A 20,849-nucleotide genomic window follows, 5' to 3' on the forward strand; every position below is an offset into this window, starting at 1 on the left:
GCTTAACTACTTAACTACTTCTGCATTCAGTATTTTTTCATGCTATGTTATAATGTAACATCTAATAAAATATCATAAAACATCAAATTGTACTCCACAACCTTTTATTCAAGAAGTAAACAAAAAGATACGAATGGCTAACCTGGCTCAGCTGTTTGACTTTGCCCTTGGCGATGGACGCTTCCTCCTGCAGCGTGTTCAAAAGACGATCCTTCTCTGCCAGTTGTTGTGCAGTTGGCTCAAACTTAACTGCATTCTGTGAAAGCAAAACCAGAACGATCATAAGAAACTCTAAAACTCTGAAAACTGAGGGGACGCATATGAATCTCCTCTAACCTTATACCAGGCGTCCAGAGCATTGGGACTCTTGTCACGGAGAATAGAGACGAGGTTGACCACATCAGAGTCCGACAGGACCAGTCCCCCGAGACTCGCCGCCAGCTCTTTAAACTTCACCTCTGGGTTCTCTGCACACAAATATAGACACGTATCAGACAACTGCTGTGATCGCTACAGTACTCAGAAAGCATGTATGAGGTAATCACTGCCAACTCTTTACAGAACTCATATCAAACTGCAATCTGTCACTGCAGTGGATCTTCAGAAATATGGTGCTCACTGTCTAGAGGACTCTCACAGATTTGCAACAATTCAAGGTTGGGCATTCATTTGCATACTTGGACTTTTGCCATCCTTTTTTTTGAGAGCATAAGACACAAGCCTTATAGTTATTTGGGTTGACGATAGTCCTATATAATACTGAATGGATTGAGTGGTCATGGCCATTTCTTTATTTAAAAACAATACCGGTAGTTAAAATATAAACAGTTAACTCAAGCTCACCAATAAAATATAGGAAATCCATTGATGCAAGTGGATGCTTTGGTGACTGAGGTGAGCCATTACCAAAATGCATTGAAATTGAAGTAAATTATATTTCAAAAGCCACGTGATAAAGCCTATTTTGGAAAATCGGGTGAATTATAAACTTTTTAATTTTCCTTTAAATTTGGTGTTTAGTGGACGCAAACAAAAAGGCTGTGTAGTGGCAGTGCAAAACAGCTTTACATTACACCTGAATTTAGATTAATAAAACGGATTATTTTTAGTTTTAAAGGGGGGGTTCAATGGTATTTCAAGCATTATGACTTATTAACACAGTTATAGAGTTGTTTCCTCATGCTAAACGTAGGCAAAGTGTCAAAAAAGCAGTTGGACACGTTACAGAGTATTTCTGTGCCGAATGCACTTCGCCAGGGTTCGTACAAGTTTCTGAAAGTTTTTTTTCGATTACAGTTCCAACTGACGTTTCAGTGGTTTTCTATACGTATCACTTCTTTAAATGGGCACTTCCCCCGAAAAACCCCGCCCCCCTGTCAATCAGCGGGAGACGCTAGAACTTGCAAACAGCTTATCACGCCACTCAGCTTTGTTTAATTTCAAAAGTCAACAATGGCATGAAAGATGAAGTGTGTTTTTGGATGTAAGGAGAAGACATCCAGCCTTATGAAAACGATGGATATAGTTTATTATCCGGGGTAGCAGCGGAGTTTTGCGTGTGTGTTTGATGCGGTGGATTTAACCAACCGGGTCATTACGAGTTGCACGCGGTAAGTAAGACTTCTGTCTTATGTTGGAAATAGTCGCGTGCATATTATATAAATGACACAAACATGTAGTGAATCATAAGTTAAAACAGTGTTGTATAGTGTTGCATGACTCGTACTCGCTCCTCTTGCGGTATAACTCCTCCTTCTTCATTTTTTCATACGTTATCGGAAAGATTCGGTAAAGCTAATCTTTCTTTTATAAATCGGATAAAATTAAAGACTCTTCAGAGATATAAAGGATGTCATACTACTCTATAGGTACTCCAGATAAACATCAGAAATGCAGAAACAGCGTGTGTTACGTGAGCTTTAAATAAATAAACAAAGCACCTTTGTTGGTTTCACCTTTCTGTTTCTTGCCATGCTTAGTGGGTGGAGGGGCAGGGGGCGGAGCCTCGTTGTTTTGATTGTTCTGGTTGTTTTGATGATTTGTCGGGGCAGTCGACTCAATGATGGGGGCAGAAGACTGGACCAGATGTACCTCCTCCACTAAAAAAAAACAACATACAACAATTTAGTCAAAAATAACATTTCTGTCATTGACCAACTTTCTCAGTGAATAACAAATTAAACTGTGGCTTGTTGCTTACAAACATCATATTGTTTTGGGGAAAACATTTTTAGAACTTGATAGTAGGGAATGATTATAAAAATTTGGATTGTTATAAAAACTAAACATTTATTTTCATTGCCCCGCAAACAAAAGTAAATCATAAAATAAGTACATGTGGTTCAATCCCTTGTTTGCAGAGGCGTCATGCAGTTTGTCGAGCCAAATGGATTTTGCATACAACCTACAAATCAAAGAAGCATCTACTAATCTGTTACTTGCATTTTAATCTGTTTAATAGGTGTAATATTATCAGTTCTGTGCATCCTCATTACATTTTCACCGCTTTGATAGGATTTTGATCATGTTAAATGTTCAGGATTCCCACACCTTAGTTAACTTCAAATTCAAGGACATTTCAAGGACTTTTCAGGTCCAATACCCTCAAATTCAAGGACTAAATGTGGGGACACATTTTATGTGAGAGCAAGGTTACAACGTGTTACCTTTTAAGATACATTGTTACAGTTCCCTTTTGAAGAAACTTGCACTGCATCACTGCCTCGAGGGGTAAATGGGTCTGAATGTGTATATCAAATTCAACCATTGGTGAGGCTTAACAACAAAGACAGGGTGACGCGGGAGCCAGGAAGTATATCGCTATCTGAAATATTGCCCAAGACAGCGTAACAGGGATGCAGGAAGTATAGCTAGGGAGACGCAGCGTCTCGTTCCCTTGTCAGGGAACAACAGTTACATACGTAAGGCGTTTTCATGTGTCAAATACAACTATGCAAAAAAGCATTTTGGTATGAATCAACATTCGCATACAGAAAATATAAGCATTTAAAGCAAGCAGTTAGGCACGTGTGCTTAAAAAGTCTAGAATTTTTATGATATTATCCTACACTACACAGGGAATAATGTGCAATTAACCCTACTGTGTATGGTTAAAAATGTGAATCTCAATGTTATATTTGTATATTTGAAGAGTTTGGTTCCAAAACACAATAAATCCATTTTGACAAATTTTGGTAAAAACGTGTTTTCTATACCAAGAAAGTGACAAGATGAAAACCACTATTTTCTGTTACAAACTTTCACATAGCATCTTTAGGTTATAAAAACATACAAAATTCAAATCCATAACTTGATTTTCAAAGATTTATTATAAAAACTGATTATTTTTTCCACAAAAAGCACTTGATGCTGTCGGCCTGGGCAAACAAGCATCCGTCTCCCGAGTGCCTCTGCGTAAATTATTAGATGTTGATGGCGTTTCTTTCCCGTCACAGAAAACCATCACAGGTTTATCAATGCAAGTATTATTTTGTTTTTGTTTGTTTGTTGATCACGAAGTACAAAGTAGATGAGGAAAACTAGGATTCCGTGTACTCAGCGCGCCGCCATTGTTTGTTTACATTGCAATGGTGCGCTGCAATCTGTGGAGTGGATTTATGGCATTCTGTAAAAAAGGGGGAGTGGCGTTTATTGCATTTTGGGAAAAAAGGGAGAAAAGATGACAGAATAATACGGCGTATATCGGATTTTGCGTAAAATTAAGAATTTACTTTTTAATACTGACCTGATATAATACTGATTCTGGCAGTAACTCATTTTTTTCAAAAATGCCGTTTATTGCGTTTTGGAACAAAACTCTTCATTTCTAGATTCATCTTGGAACAATGCCAGAGTTCACATGGGCACGTTGAGCATTATAATAAATCACGTGACTGTTGTTTTTGTCATTTTCATTGTTTATATACTTTATGCATTTTAAATTACATTACTTTTATAACATAGCAACACCATAACATAACGCAATTGTTGTGCAAATCCATTAATGGCCATTAAACAGAAGGTAAATAAACATAAATGCAACAATTATTTTGATTGGTGGAATTAATTGATATATTAGTATTTGACATAAAAGTTTTTTTTCATAAAGCCACGTTGACTCAGATCGTAAGTGGAAGTGCCAAGCAAAAGACCGTGAACATAATATTTCTTTTAACGTCAGTTTGTTCACACATTTTTATGAGCTGTGTACACTGAGCCCCTTCAAAAAAAATTATGGATGACACCGCTGCTTGTTTGCAAGAACACAAACAACGTTAGCATTCTGCTGATAAGATAAAAAAAACAGTTGAATCTTATCTCTTTCCTCTGAAGTCTTATCTCTTTTATAAATAAATCATATAATGTGTTAACCATATAAACAACTCACAAGTTTCATTTAGGACTCTAATCTTGGTAAATGTTCTCTTTAAAAACATCTTGCCACATTGATGGGGCATCCACTTCAAATCAATTATTGACATTTGCTCACTGTTGACTCACTAGAGAAATTTAACTGAAACCTCCACTGTGACAACAGACTCCACCTTCTGCTTCTTCTTTCTACGGCCACTGCCGCTGGAGGCAGTTGGTGGTGCTGCCGTGGTAACAGGGGCGGATCCATCCTGTGCCTTCACCTCAACGATCACAGGCTCTTCCTTCTTTACTGCAGGAGACAGATCAGGCTTGACCTCAGCTGGAGGTTCTTCTGTGGGAAACAAAGAAACAAAAACTAGAAAAATTAGAGAACAAAAATACACAATCTTGCACAAAAAAACCTGATCTGGCAGTAAAATGTAGTTCACAGACAGTACGACACACAAGAATTTCCAAATAATATATGAGCAGTCTTGATTCCACCAAACTCTCTATTACAATATTAAGGTGGTAAGGTGGGCTAGGGTAGTCACTTTAGATCATTTTGAGTTTTCATGTAAACCTTAATACTAGTCCAACCAAAAGCTAAGCAATATTAATGGTGGTTCATGCTAAAGCACGCAAGCTGAATAAATGTGATCAGGCAGAAAGCTTCACCATGGACACTAATGTGAGCAACTGTGAGCAGTGTGACGTGAAAAAAAGCCTCAGGCATGCGTTTCAAAAATATTTTGCAGTGCCCACTGACATTCAAGAAAACTTCTGCCCATTTTATCAAGTATTGTTCAAACCAAAAATGTTGTCACACTTAAACACTTTCAAACCAGTATGTTTTTATTTTGCTCCTCTTTTCCATATAATGGCAAATCTATGTCTGCAACGAACTTTTATTTTCATTATCGAATAATTGGATTACTCAAATAAAAACCTAAATATCTTAATTAGATTTTTCACTTGTAGCTAAATAAAACCCTAAAACATAGTTTTAAAAGTGCAAAAAAATGAGTTTTCTATGCGTGCAGCTCATGTTGTATAAAGATAAAGCACTTTGAGCATGCAATGTGTACTGTATGAAAAAGACTTTAAATATTAGCACACAGCTCATCCTGCATGAAGTGGACGCATGTTCGCATTTCAAAATGATGGTGGTGCGGGAGCATGTGACATCACAGTGGCTGTTTGGATTAACACTTGGTATTAAGATGCGTTTCGTCAATCGGATCACAAGTGGACAACGCCAAAGACAGGTGTAAACGGTGTTCAAAAGTTTTTAGATCGTCCACTTCCAACCACATTCAGAGGTAGTGTTTGGGAAAGTTACTTTTAAAAGTAATGCATTACAATATTAAGTTACACCCCAAAAAAGTAACTAATTGCGTTACTTAGTTACTTTTCATGGAAAGCAATCTTTACGTTACTTTTAAATTACTTTTGCGTTACTTTTCTTACTTGGCTGAGGCTTGATCTCTTTCAGGTCTTGCAGGTGTTTTTTATGATCACAAAAATGTCAAGCTCAGGCCTGCCATCTCCATTTCTGCCTCAAACTGTTCCCGCTCAGGGGCACAGTGTGCGTAATTCTATGTTAATATGTTTAGTTTAATTCAGTTAAATTATTTTATTTTTTAATTGAATTAATTAAACTGAAAAGTCTCATTACTTTTTTAAAAAGTAACTTAAATATTAATGTGTACATTTATAAAGTACTGCGTTAATTTACTCGTTACTTCAGAAAATAATAATAATAATAATAATAATAATAATATTATGTAATGCACATTACTTGTCATGCGTTACCACCAACACTGTTCAGAGGTAATCAAAAACACTTTTGACCGGATTGCTTTTGTTGTGTGTGAGGTAGGGATGTGCATCGATGCGCGTTCCCATTATAAAGACCTGTCTAAAATCGATTCTGAATCGTAAGGCTCCGATTCAGTGTTTCATGCACAGCTTGTGCGTGTACTACGGCTCCGTGTTCAGTAGGAAGTCCTTATCAATCTAAAATCACTTCGAGTTTGACTCGTTTATAACGTGCATTTAAAAAAGCAACTACTCACCAGACTCACTCTTCTGCTTCTTGGCCTTCTTCTTGCTGACAGTCTCAGTGGGGCCAGGAGGCGTAGCTTTAGGTTTTGGGGGGCTGGACTGCTTGACCAGGGGTAGGGGCTGCTCTTTATGGATGGCAGGCTTGGACCCATTGACCTCAGGTTCTACAGAGACAGGAGGGATGAATGGAGTAGCACGGGGAGGGGGGACAGCGGTTGGAGAAGAGGTTGGAGTAGTTTTCGGCTTCTTTTCTTTCTTCTTCCTCTCTCTTACCCCAGATGGAGGCTCCGCCTGGACCGAAGCGACAACAGGTAGAGTGATGGGTACCACCTCAGAATCCTCATCGTTTGAGGCAGGGCTGCCGGCATCTGATGTATCAAAATCCCTAAGGTCCTCCTCCGACTCACCGCCCCCTCCTCCTCCCCCTCCGCCGGTCTCCTTCTTCTTGTTCTTCTTCTTCTCATTCTTTTTTCGGGCATCGGGCTTGGCGGGAGGCAGTTTAAGGTCTCGTTTCTGGCGAGCCAGAACCTCGTCGTAGGAAGTCTCTTTCATGAACAGCCAGAAGAACAGGAACATGAGAGCAATGACCAGCGACGGTGCCAGGATGAGGAGGAACTGCGAGTCAGCAATGTCCAGCGCCATTCTGGAAGAAAGAGGATGGTACATATAAACCCATGATCATACAACACCATTAGACACAGTATTATTTCAACAGCAAATGTGGTGGACACAACAAAACATGCATTTCTAACTAATGCCATGGTTTGAGAGACTCAATCACTTAAGTTTTCAGACCTGTTAAGTTTACCCCTACATTTAGTGCAATCTACATGGTGACAAAGTGGCAGAAACAAATATTAAAAGGAGTTTCTGCTATACCCAACCAGCAATAGATCTTTTCTACCAAATATAAATAAGTATTTTATCATTCCCCTACATACCTTATCACCTCCTCCATGCCTCCTACTCTATGTTTTCCTCCTCCACCTTCTTGCAGTGGTATGCGTGCTGAATGCTGCAATCTGGGTTTACTTATTGATAGTGAGCTAAATACCAGTGAGGGCAACACCTATTCTCGCATATCCAGAAACAGTGGATGGATGTATACTACCATTGAAAACTTTAAAGTCACTTGTTTTTTATTATCTTAAAAACCTTTTAAATTAAAGGCACATGTCTGAATGTTTAAAGCACATTTTATTACAAAGAAAAATGTATTTGAAAAGGATGAAATGGACCAAATAATAAAGAAAAAGCAGCCCAGAATACCGTTTAAAAAGTATCCCAGGGTACAAAATGCCAAGAGTACATTTTTACTAGTAGGGATGCTTCGATCGACCGTAGATCGGTCGATCATTGCATTAAATGAATTGAACTGTACTTGCTAAATCTCATGAACTGATCTTTTTATTTACTTTTGTCATCACAGGGCTCCTGAATGCGGGTGCATTTTTACACAGTGCAAGCATTTTTACAAGTCTTTGCTCATGTGTGACCTGCAAATTTGGATTTCTCTCTTTGCCTTTAGAGAGATGTGTGTATTTTCTATGAGGGCACGCTTCAGTCCTAGCATGCAGTGCGACTTGTCTTCACATCCCCATCATTGTCTTCACATTCCCAACATTGCTTCTTCATGCCGAACGATTGTTATTTGCATGGTGTTTTTAAGTTTTGACAGTCACAGTTTACACTTTCATTTTACTTGCAGCTGCTCTTGTCCGCGGCACAGACACAGCCTGTCATTCAGCACATGTACAGAGCAAAGATCTGGATCACGTCTTAAAGGGACACTCCACTTTTTTTAAATACTCTTTTTCCAGCTCCCCTAGAGTTAAACATTTGATTTTTACCGTTTTGAAATCCATTCAGCCGATCTCCGGGTCCGGCGGTACCACTTTTAGCATAGCTTAGGATAATCCATTGAATCTCATTAGATCATTAGCATCACACTCAAAAATGACCAAAGAGTTTCGATATTTTTCCTATTTAAAACTTGACTCTTCTGTACTTACATCGTGTACTAAAAACGACAGAAAATTAAAAGTTGCAAAAATAAAAAATTAAAGCTACAGTAACCTAATTCATTTGTCAATAATATTAAAGAGAAAATCACTCTCTGCTCATAAGAACTGTTTTACTTTATAAGAAGACTATGCAGCGTTTTATTTTCCGTTCTTTTAACTGAAAACATAAGCCTTTTTAAAAGACATATTAAATGGTCTTTGTAAAATAAATATTTGTTGTGCTTATTTATTTGATTATCTAATAAAACAATAATATATCTGATTAAATAATATAACAAAGGCAACAACAGTGTGCTATTACTTTATCTAGACAAAGAGTTAACAGTTACAGTCATCAAAAAGCTTACATATCAGGTTAAAGAATCTGTATCGGGCACTAGTATCGGGCGATCATGGCGACTAGGGATGTTCCGATCGATCGGCCGATAATGCTTGCTATGCTTCTCAATGAATTACGGCGAAATGCCGCAACATCCAAAAGCCAAGGGGCGCTCTCGTGCAGAAACTCAAAATGCACTGTAGACGAAGAACAATACACACGCAGCTATGATGACACGCAGCTCCAGGAAATGTCTTAAGGATATAATTATATTGCTGTTCTTCAAACCATTTCAGGTATTTTCATGATAATAAAGAATATGTTTAATAATTATGTTTGACTAGTGTTGCTTTTTCAAATGCATGTTATAAATGACTCAAACTAACAGTGTGTTTAGATCGATAAGGATTTACTGATCAAAAGCCGTAGTACATGAAATAGCTGTGAATAAGATCGGCTGTCCGATTCTAATAGTGATCGGCCACGTATTTTTTGTGGAGATTGGCATTGATCGGAGCATCCCTAATGACGAAAGAAATCGGTACTCGGTATCGGCTGCAAAAATCCTGATCGAAAGTATGCCTAATTTTACTTCAATATTTTTAACGAAAATGTTAGTCTATCACGACAAACTATATATTGTTGAAAAGGTCTAAGAATGTAGTTTTCATGTTTCAAAACCTTTTAGCAGTAATAATAATGCAGTAATTTGTAATTTATTCATTTTTGACAAGAGTATGCACCAAACCTCACAGCAAACCAACACAAACATCAGTTTTTTATAATTTTATGTATTAAAAATAAACATATTGCATTTTTTTTATTACAAATAAATGTAAACTACTATATAAAAAAATATTTTTTACCTCCAGATACTTCCGAAAAAATGTTAAAGTGTCTTCTTCAAAACAAGACCAAAATTAGGCTTCTAGACCAAAAAATGCCAGAGTTATATTAATTTGAAGGTGTACATCACCTTTTCACCAGCCCCCACTCAAAAAGTGCTTCGCCAGTTAAAGGGTTAAACTGTAATAAATACAGAATAAACTGGTGCTGAATGGTAAGTGGTGACAGACAGTCCATTCCTGTGATCGTTGAGCTAAATAAAAATACAGGCACTAATTGCTATTATTATCAAAACATACATTACTGCATTTTTAAGTTAAACTCTAAGCTGTCACACCCTTTACTTACAAATTTATTGCAATGACATCCTGAAGTCAGTGCAGAGGGGTTTTGCAAGGCATAAAAATATCCTTTGCACCAGCAGCCTGACGCAAAGTGGTTTCGGTTCTTAAAACAGCATTCGCTTGCCCTCGATGATAATCTTCTCCAAAAGCTCAGCCAGCAAAGGCCTCAGTGCTGTCTTTTTTTTAAACAACCTTTTTTACACGATTATGAATATTATGTATTTAGAATATTAAGTTAAACAGTGGATAAAAACTATGCATTTCCAAAAAACTGAAAAAAAATTCTTTATCCTAACAACAGAGAATAAGGATAAAAACAGCCTGCTGATGGAGGACATGAAAAGTGAAAATGTAGACGTTTGCTTGAATGCTTCAGTACAAAATGTGAAGTAAACAGAAACAGTGCAGTGTTGTACTGGATGACATGCCTTGCTGCATTCTGCCTTCAGGATAGTAAAGTAAACACGGACAAGAGGCATTAGGTCCTGGAAAAGCTGTCTGTCTGCAGACCGATCTGTGTTTTCAAAAGATCTATTGTATGGGAAATCTGGATAAACTGACACATTAAGAATATCTTTAAGAATAAATCTCTCCTTCAGTGCCTGAGAAGCCTTTAAAAAGCCCACTTCATAAAGTTACTAAACCAACAAGACATATTTTGTGAGCAAATAAGATATACTATGAACTCTACCTTTACACGTACACACTACGCTACAGTAAACAACTGGTCCTTCCCTAGGCAGGGCCACATCTGTACCTGTTAATCTGGAAAAGATCTGGAATGCTTGTCATTCAAGTCCTACCAGCCTCACAAGTTCATTTATTTCCCATTTAATCTAATTGGATTGCTTTGCTTGCTACTAGTCTGCACATAATGCACAGCTTAACACATTTTACTACTATATCAAATAAAATGTGCTGATTCCACCTAGGCATAGTTGACTCTAAAAAAGTCCTCTCATTTGGACAAAATGTTTCACGTGCATGGCCAATAGGGATGCTCCGATCGATCAGCCAATAGTGCTTGCTATGTTTCTCAATGAATTACGGTGAAATGTCACTACATCCAAAAGCCAGAGGGCGCTCTCGTGCAGAAACTCAATATGCGCTACAGACGCAGAACAATATACACGCAGCGGCAGCTATGACCATAGATATGTATAAAGGCTAGATGTGTTACAGCAGAGTCTCTAACGTCATCACCTGGCGGCCATCTTACCTCAGACAGCTCGCTCACTCGTAGCACAGTGCCCAATGATGCACGTACATCCAAACGACCACAACTTGCTCAATTTTCCACCGACTTTATTCATTAAGTATGCAGTGTCATAGGTACATCACTGATGTTTATAACAAACCAAACCGTTTGAAAATCGGTAGAAAATTGAGTAAGTTATGGTAATTTAAAAGTACCCGCACCATTAAACACAATGCCACAAGCGAGCGAGGGCCCCGTGGCAAGATGGCCGCCACATGCGGACGCTCCACTCAATTGGCCAGCAGCGCGGGTGAGACATCTAGCCTTTATACATATCTATGGCTATGACATGCAGCTCCAGGAAATGGCTTAAGGATATACTTACATTGCTGTTCTTCAAACTTTTTCCAGGTATTTTCATGATAATAAAGATTATGTGCAATAATTATGGTTTTACCTTAGTACCGAATAGTACCGAAATAACTGTGAATAAGATCGGCTGTCCGATTCAGAATAGTGATCGGCCACGTATTTTTAGTGGAGATCGGCATTGATCGGAGCACCCCTAATGGACAACACTGAAAAGTCTGGCAGAAGCAAATTGTGAGAGGTACAATGTTTTAAATATGAACAACAATTGTGTTTGCATAAGCATTTAGGATTAAAGCCAAAGCAGCTAAGGAATTTTGAAAATGCTCAAAACATACAAGACAGAACAAGCAGCTGCTGAGGTGCAAGCAAAATCTCCTCACTGCTTTTACTTTCATACTCCTCGCCAAGTATTTGGAAATAACGTTTCTTCTGCGTGTTAGATTCACAGCTTTGGAGATGGGTGTGGTGTGCTAACTTTCTCTGAACTGTGTGTACTTTTCTTTGTCGTGCTCGGAGGAATTGAAAACAAATATGAGTGCCAGTTGTGTTCCTATGAACTTTGCCACATGATGGCCTGTTTAGCTAGGCATATCTCTGCTTCATCTGCACACTGATATCTATATAAATGACTTTTAGCTAAATGTGTATATAAAAATCAACAAACTATGTCTAAAGAGTTATTCAGAATAGCATTACACCATACTACACTATTTCAACATTGCACAGCAAGTGCGAAGTGCATAGTATTGCGGACCAAATGAAATATGTGGTTCAGCCACAACTTGAAAATCATCAGAGTGGTAAAATTTAAGGGCTACTTGGTTGTAACATGTTGTTTTTAACACTCCTTGATACATAGAATATAACCCATCCTAAAACCCATGCTTTGAAAACCAAACTGTGATTTGTGGCTTATAATATCCAGCTAATCTAAGCTCCATCCCTTCAGTTCCGTTTACAAGGAACCCAGAGGGAACAGGAAGTAAAAATGAAGTCATCCACATTAAAATAAATACACTGCTCTCACTGTTAATTTAAATACACACCGCTCTGAACAATAGATGGGACAAACAGAGGAAAATACTCCTAAACACTGGTCCAAAGGCATCAAGGTGTGACAAGTAGAGCCCCACACTCAAACAAAATGACTAAAAGGAGTTTCTTTCCTTGGTTGGCATATTCCATATCGAAACAAGAAGTCACAGTGGGAAATTTCACAGAAAAACTGTTCCTTTTTCCTATAGTCAATAGCTTTTAATGTATACACAGCCTACTTCTTGACCGTTGAAATAGTACACTCTGTGTGGGTGGGAGCAGTATGCATACACTCCAAACATACTACATCGGTCATGTTTGATCACCTACAACATATTAACAACAGCGAAAGTAATTTGTTAAACAATAACAATTTAACCACAACAAGTACATTTCTTGGTACCTTTACGCCTACACTTGAAAAGAGCCACCTGGCTAACAGTTTATTTATAAACTTTCCCTTCAGAAATATGATATATTGCCATATATAAACTTATGTGTTAAATATACTTAAGTTAAAGCGTAACTAAACCCCTGGTCAGAGCCTGACTCCACCCACTGGCAACATTTGAAAAATGCTAGAAAAGTGGGCAGATCCCAACGGAGATAGAGGGGACGAACTAAGTGTGTTGTGAGATCGAAACAAGGGCGTGGTGAGCTTGAACCTGCTTACGTCACGAGGCATTTTTTGGACCCAACATCCAATAGGAAAATTCAACTGCAGTAGCCACCGTTCAACCTGAAGAGGGCAGCATATATTGTAGTATTGAAACACTTTATATCCAAATGTTAAAAAACTTACTAAAATCAATGAACAGCACTAATAAAGCATCATTCTTACAGATCATTAACTAAAAAAAGTTGGTTTAGGGTTTAGTTAATCTTTAAGGAGTACTCGACATGTACTCAAGGATTTTTTTTAAACTCCTCAAAAAGAATAGAGTAGGCTAATGGTGACAGCCCTAAATTCAATGTAGAGATATATGCAGTATAGTCCAAACAAGCATTTAAAGTATTATTAAAAAAATGTAACTTGTTTTTAGCAGGTAGATCTTGTCGGCTTTATCATTTTAAAAGTAGATCACCACAACAAAAAAGTCTGGACACCCCTGCAGTAGACCATCCAGGTATTGTATGAGGTTTTGGACATTCAGTACTCATTTTGGATACGAAGTAAGGACGTAGTCGGACAGAGGGCATGATTTGCACTGTTGGTTAAGATATTTGAATAAAGCTTATTACATTTATTTCAATTTATTACAGGCCAGGCACCGCGGGGGCGTACCCCCCCCAGAAAGAATTTGTGCCCCCCAATTTTCTTTTCAGACATAAATTAAATTGGATAGCAAAATTTAGTCATATACTTTGAAATAACGATTTGGTTAATAATGTATAACTGAATTCATCCAATGACTGCAACTACCTAATCTCAGGCAAATGGCTTTGGCGCGCAAATACAAAAACGAGCTGGCCTACATGAAGGCGCAGTGCAATTCAGCGACCTAGGTGGTGTTTCCTTGATGTTTCAGCCTGTGAAGTTTTAAACATTTGTTTCTTAAATGCAACTCACATGAGCAAGTAATGTTGCGGTCACTATCATCCTCAAAGCGAACTGCGTAGATAAACAGACATTAATAAAGCTGAAAAAACGGGCTAACAACTCCAGGAGAGCAGAGAGACAAGGATAGTATTTCTTGCATTTCGTTAAATTCAAATAGGTACATAATGCTGTAAATAATTGTGATACTGTAAACAAAACCTTGCAATGCTTGTACTGCCTCAGCGAGGTTCCTGATTGGTCCACTGTTCCGGATCTGACATTGATGAGCTGTTCTGCATGATAACATGACACAGCATCTTACAACTCGGCACTTGTGTGCAAGACACTGCAAAAGATGCGAGATGCGTGCATGGAAAAGTAACGCAGTGGAATAAAAAAACGTGTTTGTCTTAAGCGGCTTTGCTAAACAAACTTGTGGTCTGCCACTTAATACGTTAATTTGGAAACTTTGGGGAAGTATTTTGCAAATACAAAGCCTACAGGGCCACGGACAACAATGTTTTTCCTGCTGCTGTTGTTGTTTTTGATGCTGTTGTTTTTTTAACAAACAAAAAAATCTGAATTTCCATGCAAGCCAACTGTTCCTGCTCATTTCCACACTGGATATACTCACCATTTAATGGTGGTTTAATGGGTCACAAAACTCACAGTTTGGATCATACAACGTTTTTCCAGTTACAGATTGGATCATTTTTCAGATAAAAAAAATAGGGGCTACTGTCGCTTTAAGAGCGAGTTCTGCATGGAGTCACATAAACTGCAGCCTTTGTCACAATTTTCTTCACAGCACATGTAAACTATATCACTTTTAAGCTTGCTGCGAATGACTGACAGAACGACGTTGGAAATTTTGCGCAACAGATTTATTTGTCAATGACAAATCAGATCTTCTTGCTTCCTGTACAGTTTGCGGCTTTGCGCGATCGTGAATGGAAAGTATTACTAAACGCGAGGGCGCGTTTAATCGCAATTTAAATATCCGATGCCTGATTTACATACACCATAATTAACCAACCAAATCAGAGAAAATACAGATCCATTTAAATATATTTTCCTCCCTATAAGTCAAGATAGCCTCATGGGCAGGGGGAAGATGCATTTTGGTAGCCAAAATTCAAGGCACATTGGGCTAGCAATTTTGCGAGCCCTGATTTGGTACACGTGCACCTAACTGGAAGTCCTGTACCGAAGCGGTACAGTACGAACATGTGTACTATTACTGCCATCCAGAAAATGTTCTTCTTTAAATATATAAACGTACAACATAGTTGACAAGTTAACTCATCAAGGGTTTTTTTCTTCATAGGATTAAAGAAAAGCCATCCTTTTTCTTCATCCTGATTAAATCAGGTTTTTTTTTCTCCTAGGAGTTTTTTCAACCCCTAGGGGTTGAACTCTCTTCTGTACGTTACATTAATACTACTCTCGCTAGTACGGTTTAAACTTAGCCGCTGTGCTGTGCTTTGCTGCTTCTGTTGTACACCGATTTTCTGTGTTTTTTTCTGCTTTTGTTAATGTAAAGCTGCTTTGAAACAATTTAACAATACTGAAAAGCACTATATAAATAAAACTAAACTGAACTTATAGAAAGGTGCTGGGAGACACCTATCATCGTGTAGCATATGCTACTCTTTCCCTGAATAAAAATATGTGCGCATGCGCGGATTTAAGGTATAGCTCATTAAAACCACCCAACTCGGGTAATCTCCTTGCTGGGCCATATCGCATAAATATCGCATGCGATACATCCGCGATAATTAGGGATGCTCCGATCAATGCCGATCTCCACTAAAAATATGTGGCCGATCACCATTCTGAATCGGACAGCCGATCTTATTTACAGCTATTTCATGTACTACGGCTTTTGTTCAGTAAGTCCTTATCGATCTAAAATTGCTGTTAGTTTGAATCGTTTATAACATTCATTTGATAAAAGCAACACTCATCAAACATAATTATTATAGATATTCTTTATTATCATGAAAATACCTGAAAAGGTTTGAAGAACAGCAATATAAATATATCCTTAAGACATTTCCTGGAGCTGCGTGTCATCACAGCTGCGTGTGTATTGTTCTTCGTCTACAGCACATTTTGAGTTTCTGCGCGAGAGCGCCCCTTGGCTTTTGGATGTAGCGCCATTTCACCGTAATTCATTGAGAAGCATAGCAAGCATTATCGGCCGATTGATCGGAGCATCCCTAGCGATAATTAAAGGTGCAGTGTGTAAATTTTAGCGGCATTTAGTGGTGAGGTTGCGAATTTAAACCAACGGCTTGGTCCACTTCTCACCCTCCCTTTTGAAACGCATAGAGAAGCTATGGTAGCTGCCACCGGACAAACATGTCATCGTCGGAGACAACTTAGTAAAAAAATGTCCGTTAAGGGCTTCCGTAGAAAAATGGCAACACAAAATGGCGACTTCCATGTAAGGGGACCCTCAGTGTATGTAGATAAAAAGGTCTCGTTCAAAGGTAATAAACACATAACGGTTCATTATGAAAGGTCTTTATATACCCCTGATAATATAGTTTTGTATAATATTTTGCATTTCTGTCAAGAGCTCCTTCTAAAAAAATTACACACTGCACCTTTAATGCGAAATTGTTCCATCTGAATAGCAGGTGACGGCGATTCAATTCTAATCACTAAACCGGCTTCACTGACGAGATGCGCAATGACAATCACATGAAAATTATCGCGCATCCCTATAAAATCTACATCAATGCACGCTAGTGCTGCTTAAATCTTACTTTGACAACAATATAAACAGATTTCTGGCTAGGGATCTAAGACACATCAAGCGACAGGTGCAGTAAAAGTTTATATCTTAATAACAGTTAACAATGGGTTGGGAAAAGGAGCTAAGTCCAGCATGCCTGTCCCTGGTTAAAAGTATATCCCATGGCAGTCAGGATTTAAAGTAGGTCGAACGATTTAACAAGAACCTGGCTGTCACTTCACTGGCAATATGAATGACCAAGTAACCAGCAGTTTTTTAAGCAAAACATTTATTAAGACAGTCTAGTCTCTAGTCAGGCAACTGATTAGTGGAAGTAGGCAAAATAAACATGAGAAAGACAAATTATTTCGCAATACAATGGTCATCGACAGCCCTGTCACACAGCATTAGTACCACTAGCTTAGCTTAGCTTTAAAGAGACAGGCGTGGATTGACCGGACATTATCAGCTTGTTCAGCAGGTTTAAACTCTATGTAAATAATATAATAACAAAGATCGAAAGTCTGCGTACTATTAGTCAATCTACAGTGAGTATGTGGACTTGTTTAAATGCATCACTATTTAAACCCAAAGCCTTGGCCAGTTAAAGGCTCCTTGTGCTTCGGCATGGCATGGAGGAGGATTGGCGGATCAGGTAGTGCGCTAGGCCCTGTATAATCTTCACAATCACTGCCACAGTGGATAAAAATATTAAGTAGGTGCTCCGCTTACCTACAGTGATTTTCTCGCTGTTATTATACTGTCGGTATGAAAAGGCGTTCAGTAAAAAGAGCGCTTTGGACTGCGGCTCCGGCCCGGTTGTAGGCGGCACGTCGGCTCGTTTCGCTTTGGCAGGGTCAGGTCAGTGAAGGCTGAAGCGCACACAGTGAGCGGAGACGAATCTCTGCTGGAGAAACCGGGGATGACGTGCAGCGGAAATCTCGGGGAGGCGGGGTTCCAAACTCTCGCGATGATGAGGTTACTCCTCAAAATGTGTCAGCAGCACGAAGCAAATTCCAATAGTTTTTAAATCTTTTTTTATTTTATATTATTACTTTCATTGTTTTTGTCTTATTTGTATATTATTTGTGTACCGTGTCCTGTTTATATATTAGTTTAATTGCTGAACCATATTTTTATTTGTGATTATGCATATATTGAATGTAATATGACTGACAATTAACTATATATATATATAATAATATGACTGACAATTAAATGTGTGTGCGTGTGCATTTATTTATTTATTATCTTACAGCAAGCATTTTGTCATGTCCCTAAGGTTCTTCGCTGAATTTGTACTTGGAAAATAATTAATAAAATGTGCAAAGTGTCTATAATTTTCTGCAATTACGCAAGTATTTGTGTTCTTTGCTTTTGAAAAGACAAAAATGCAAGATATTTGATAAAAAACAACTTATAAAGTTACGTCCATAGATATGTATAATAAAGGCTAGATGTCTCGCCAGCGCTGCTGGCCAACTGAGTGGAATGTCTGCATTTGGCGGCCATCTTACCACAGGCACCTCGCTCAATCGTAGTTGAGTCTTAATGGTGCATGTACTTTTAAATGACCATAACTTGCTGAATTTTTTACCGATTTTCAAACTGTTTGGTTTCTTACAAACGTTATTAACTTGACGCATATGTTATTGTTTCGGGGTTTTAAACTTTGTGACAGGGTTGAGTTATTCACTTAATTGAATCAATGATTTTTGTTATAGATAAAATATTTGATGTATGTGTCCACTTAAACTTCAACAGGCATCAGAAATGGCATCCACATCAACAGCAGAGAGGCAAAGGCAGTTTCGTGCATGCAAAGATGCTGACCCAGAAAAAAGGGCATTAACATTGCATTTTACTTTGGTAACCCACTGATTGCTACTTAACTTATTATGAACTTTTATCTGCTGCAGTTTTATTTTATGTTGTTATGAACTTTTATCTGTTGCAGTTTTGTGTCATGTTCCAGCACTGAGGGGTCTCCAACCTTTTTGTGAGCAAAAGCTACCACAATGGATAAAACAATCTGGAGGGCTACTTTTTGATATAGTCTACTCAATTTTTTTTGTTTTACTTGTTGATTTTATTTTGCTTGTTGATATGTTTTAGTATTGTTTAATGTAAACCACGCCAAGTTAATATTAAAAATATGTAATACATAAATATTACAATTGAGACTATTAATAGAATGTGTTTTGGTGGGCACCTCACAGACTAGTGAATTTACCTATTGTGGCCATTTGATAAAAGGTTCTGTGTGGTAATCTATTTTTATTTTATGTTACTAATGACCGTGATGTCTGCAGTAGTTTTCTTGGTTTAAATTCTCACTGCAGTTCAGATAATAAAGTAAAATTGAAAAAAAAGCGGACTATGTCTTTATTACATGGTGGCCTAAAATAAAATAGTGTTTAGTTTGAGTCTCATTTTCGTATTAAACAAATACAAATTAAAAGCAGGCCAATGTGTCCTTTCAACCCTGTTACAGTAATCATTACGGTATTCTCAACCCTGTCACATTAATATTTTTGGAAAATAAAATAAGAAAGTTAAAAATTAAAGCATTTCTTGATGATTACCACCCGACATGTTAAGGGCTAACACAGTAAAATTGTGGTTTTAGTGAAACATCTCAATTATTTTTTTTCTTACTAAAACAAGGAAACCACAGACAAACAATTTGGATATTTGTAACTTCCATCACATACAAATGTGAAAATTATCATAAATGTTACATTTGAAGTCATTGAATTGGTAGGGACACATGAGCGGTAGGTATGTTTGTTTTATAACAAATTTTGTGTAAAATCCTGTTTAAACTAATTCAATTTTGTCCGTTACGGGGTTGAGTATAAAAGGTGTACAAATCTGGAAAAAAAACTGAAAATAAAATAGGAGATAGGAAAATATGTTTTTTTGAAGGCTTGATATGTGCCTATTTAGAAATGTAATCATATGTAGTTCAAAAATTAAAAAAGTCCAAGTTGATTGGTTTTAATCAGGGATGGGCAACTTCGGTCCTGGAGGGCCGGTGTCCTGCAGAGTTTAGCTCCAACCTGCCTCACCACACCTGCCTAAAAGTTTCTAGTATGCCTAGTAAGACCTTAATTGGCTGCATCGGGTGTGTTTAATTATGGTTGGAGCTAAACTCTGCAGGACACCGACCCTCCAGGACCGAATTTGCCCATCCCTGGTTTTAATGATAGTAATCAATACACCAAAAAAAAAAAAAAAAACATGGTTACTACACTTTTACCACAATAAAACCACGGTTAATTTTTGTAAGGGATAACCCCATTGAGAATCTTTGGGGTGTGCTGGAGAAGACTTTGCGCAGTCAGCCAGTGAAATTGTTGACTTTGTGTATTAAATAAATTCCATGCACACAGACTGAAGTACTTTTAAGTCTTTGGTTCTTTTAATTTTGATGATTTTCCAGTCTGTAATAATGACTTGGGGTGCAAAGTGATCTGCTGGTGTTGGTCCAGTTTTTTTTAAAACCAAAGTTACTGCACCCATTTACCAAGACATTTTAGAGCACTTCATGCTTCCTTCTGCTGACCAGCTTTTTAAGGGAAATGGAAAATGCACATGCCCACACTGCCAAAAGCACCGAAAGTTGGTTAAATGACCATGGTTTTGGTTTGCTTGACTGGCCAGCTAACTCACCAGTCCTGAACCCATAGAAAATCTATGGGGTATTGTCATGAGGAAAACGAGAAACAAGAGACCAAAAAATGCAGATGAGCTAAAGACTACTGTCAAAAAAACTTGGGCTTCCATACCACCTGAGCAGTGCCACATCGCCTCTATGCCACAATGAAATGAGGCAGTAATTAAAGCAAAATGAGCCCCTACCAAGTATTAAGTACATATACAGTAAATAAACATACTTTGCAACAAGGCCAACAATTCACATAAAAATGTATTGGTCTCATGAAATATTCGAATTTGTTGAGATATTGAATTGGTGGGGTTTTGTTAAATATGAGAGCCAAAATC

The 20,849-nt window shown here is 37.9% G+C and overlaps 1 protein-coding gene and 1 long non-coding RNA gene across 6 annotated transcripts in view; one reads left to right on the forward strand and one right to left on the reverse strand.

Annotated features, from left to right (window-relative positions):
- The window catches only part of LOC141349217 (kinectin-like), a 59,383-nt gene extending 41,637 nt beyond the window's left edge, over window positions 1–17,746 (reverse strand). For 3 of the 5 annotated variants that reach the window (XM_073869553.1, XM_073869550.1, XM_073869554.1), the window contains exons 1-6: window positions 17,574–17,746; window positions 6,432–7,063; window positions 4,521–4,705; window positions 1,941–2,094; window positions 337–467; window positions 143–256 (exon numbers count right to left, since the gene is read on the reverse strand). In XM_073869553.1, coding sequence (XP_073725654.1) covers window positions 143–256; window positions 337–467; window positions 1,941–2,094; window positions 4,521–4,705; window positions 6,432–7,062 — 1,215 coding nt within the window. In that variant the 5' untranslated portion in view covers window position 7,063; window positions 17,574–17,746. The remainder of the gene's footprint in view (window positions 1–142; window positions 257–336; window positions 468–1,940; window positions 2,095–4,520; window positions 4,706–6,431; window positions 7,064–17,573) is intronic. The other 2 variants (XM_073869551.1, XM_073869552.1) reach the window with 2 other exon arrangements.
- LOC141365329 (uncharacterized) lies at window positions 16,429–18,966 on the forward strand. Its single transcript, XR_012370552.1, has 3 exons — window positions 16,429–16,929; window positions 18,606–18,710; window positions 18,799–18,966. It is a non-coding gene; the product is annotated as an uncharacterized lncRNA (long non-coding RNA).
- Window positions 18,967–20,849: the final 1,883 nt, after the last annotated feature.

The sequence above is a fragment of the Misgurnus anguillicaudatus genome, chromosome 7 (genome assembly GCF_027580225.2).
Source record: "Misgurnus anguillicaudatus chromosome 7, ASM2758022v2, whole genome shotgun sequence".
NCBI lineage: Eukaryota > Metazoa > Chordata > Actinopteri > Cypriniformes > Cobitidae > Misgurnus > Misgurnus anguillicaudatus.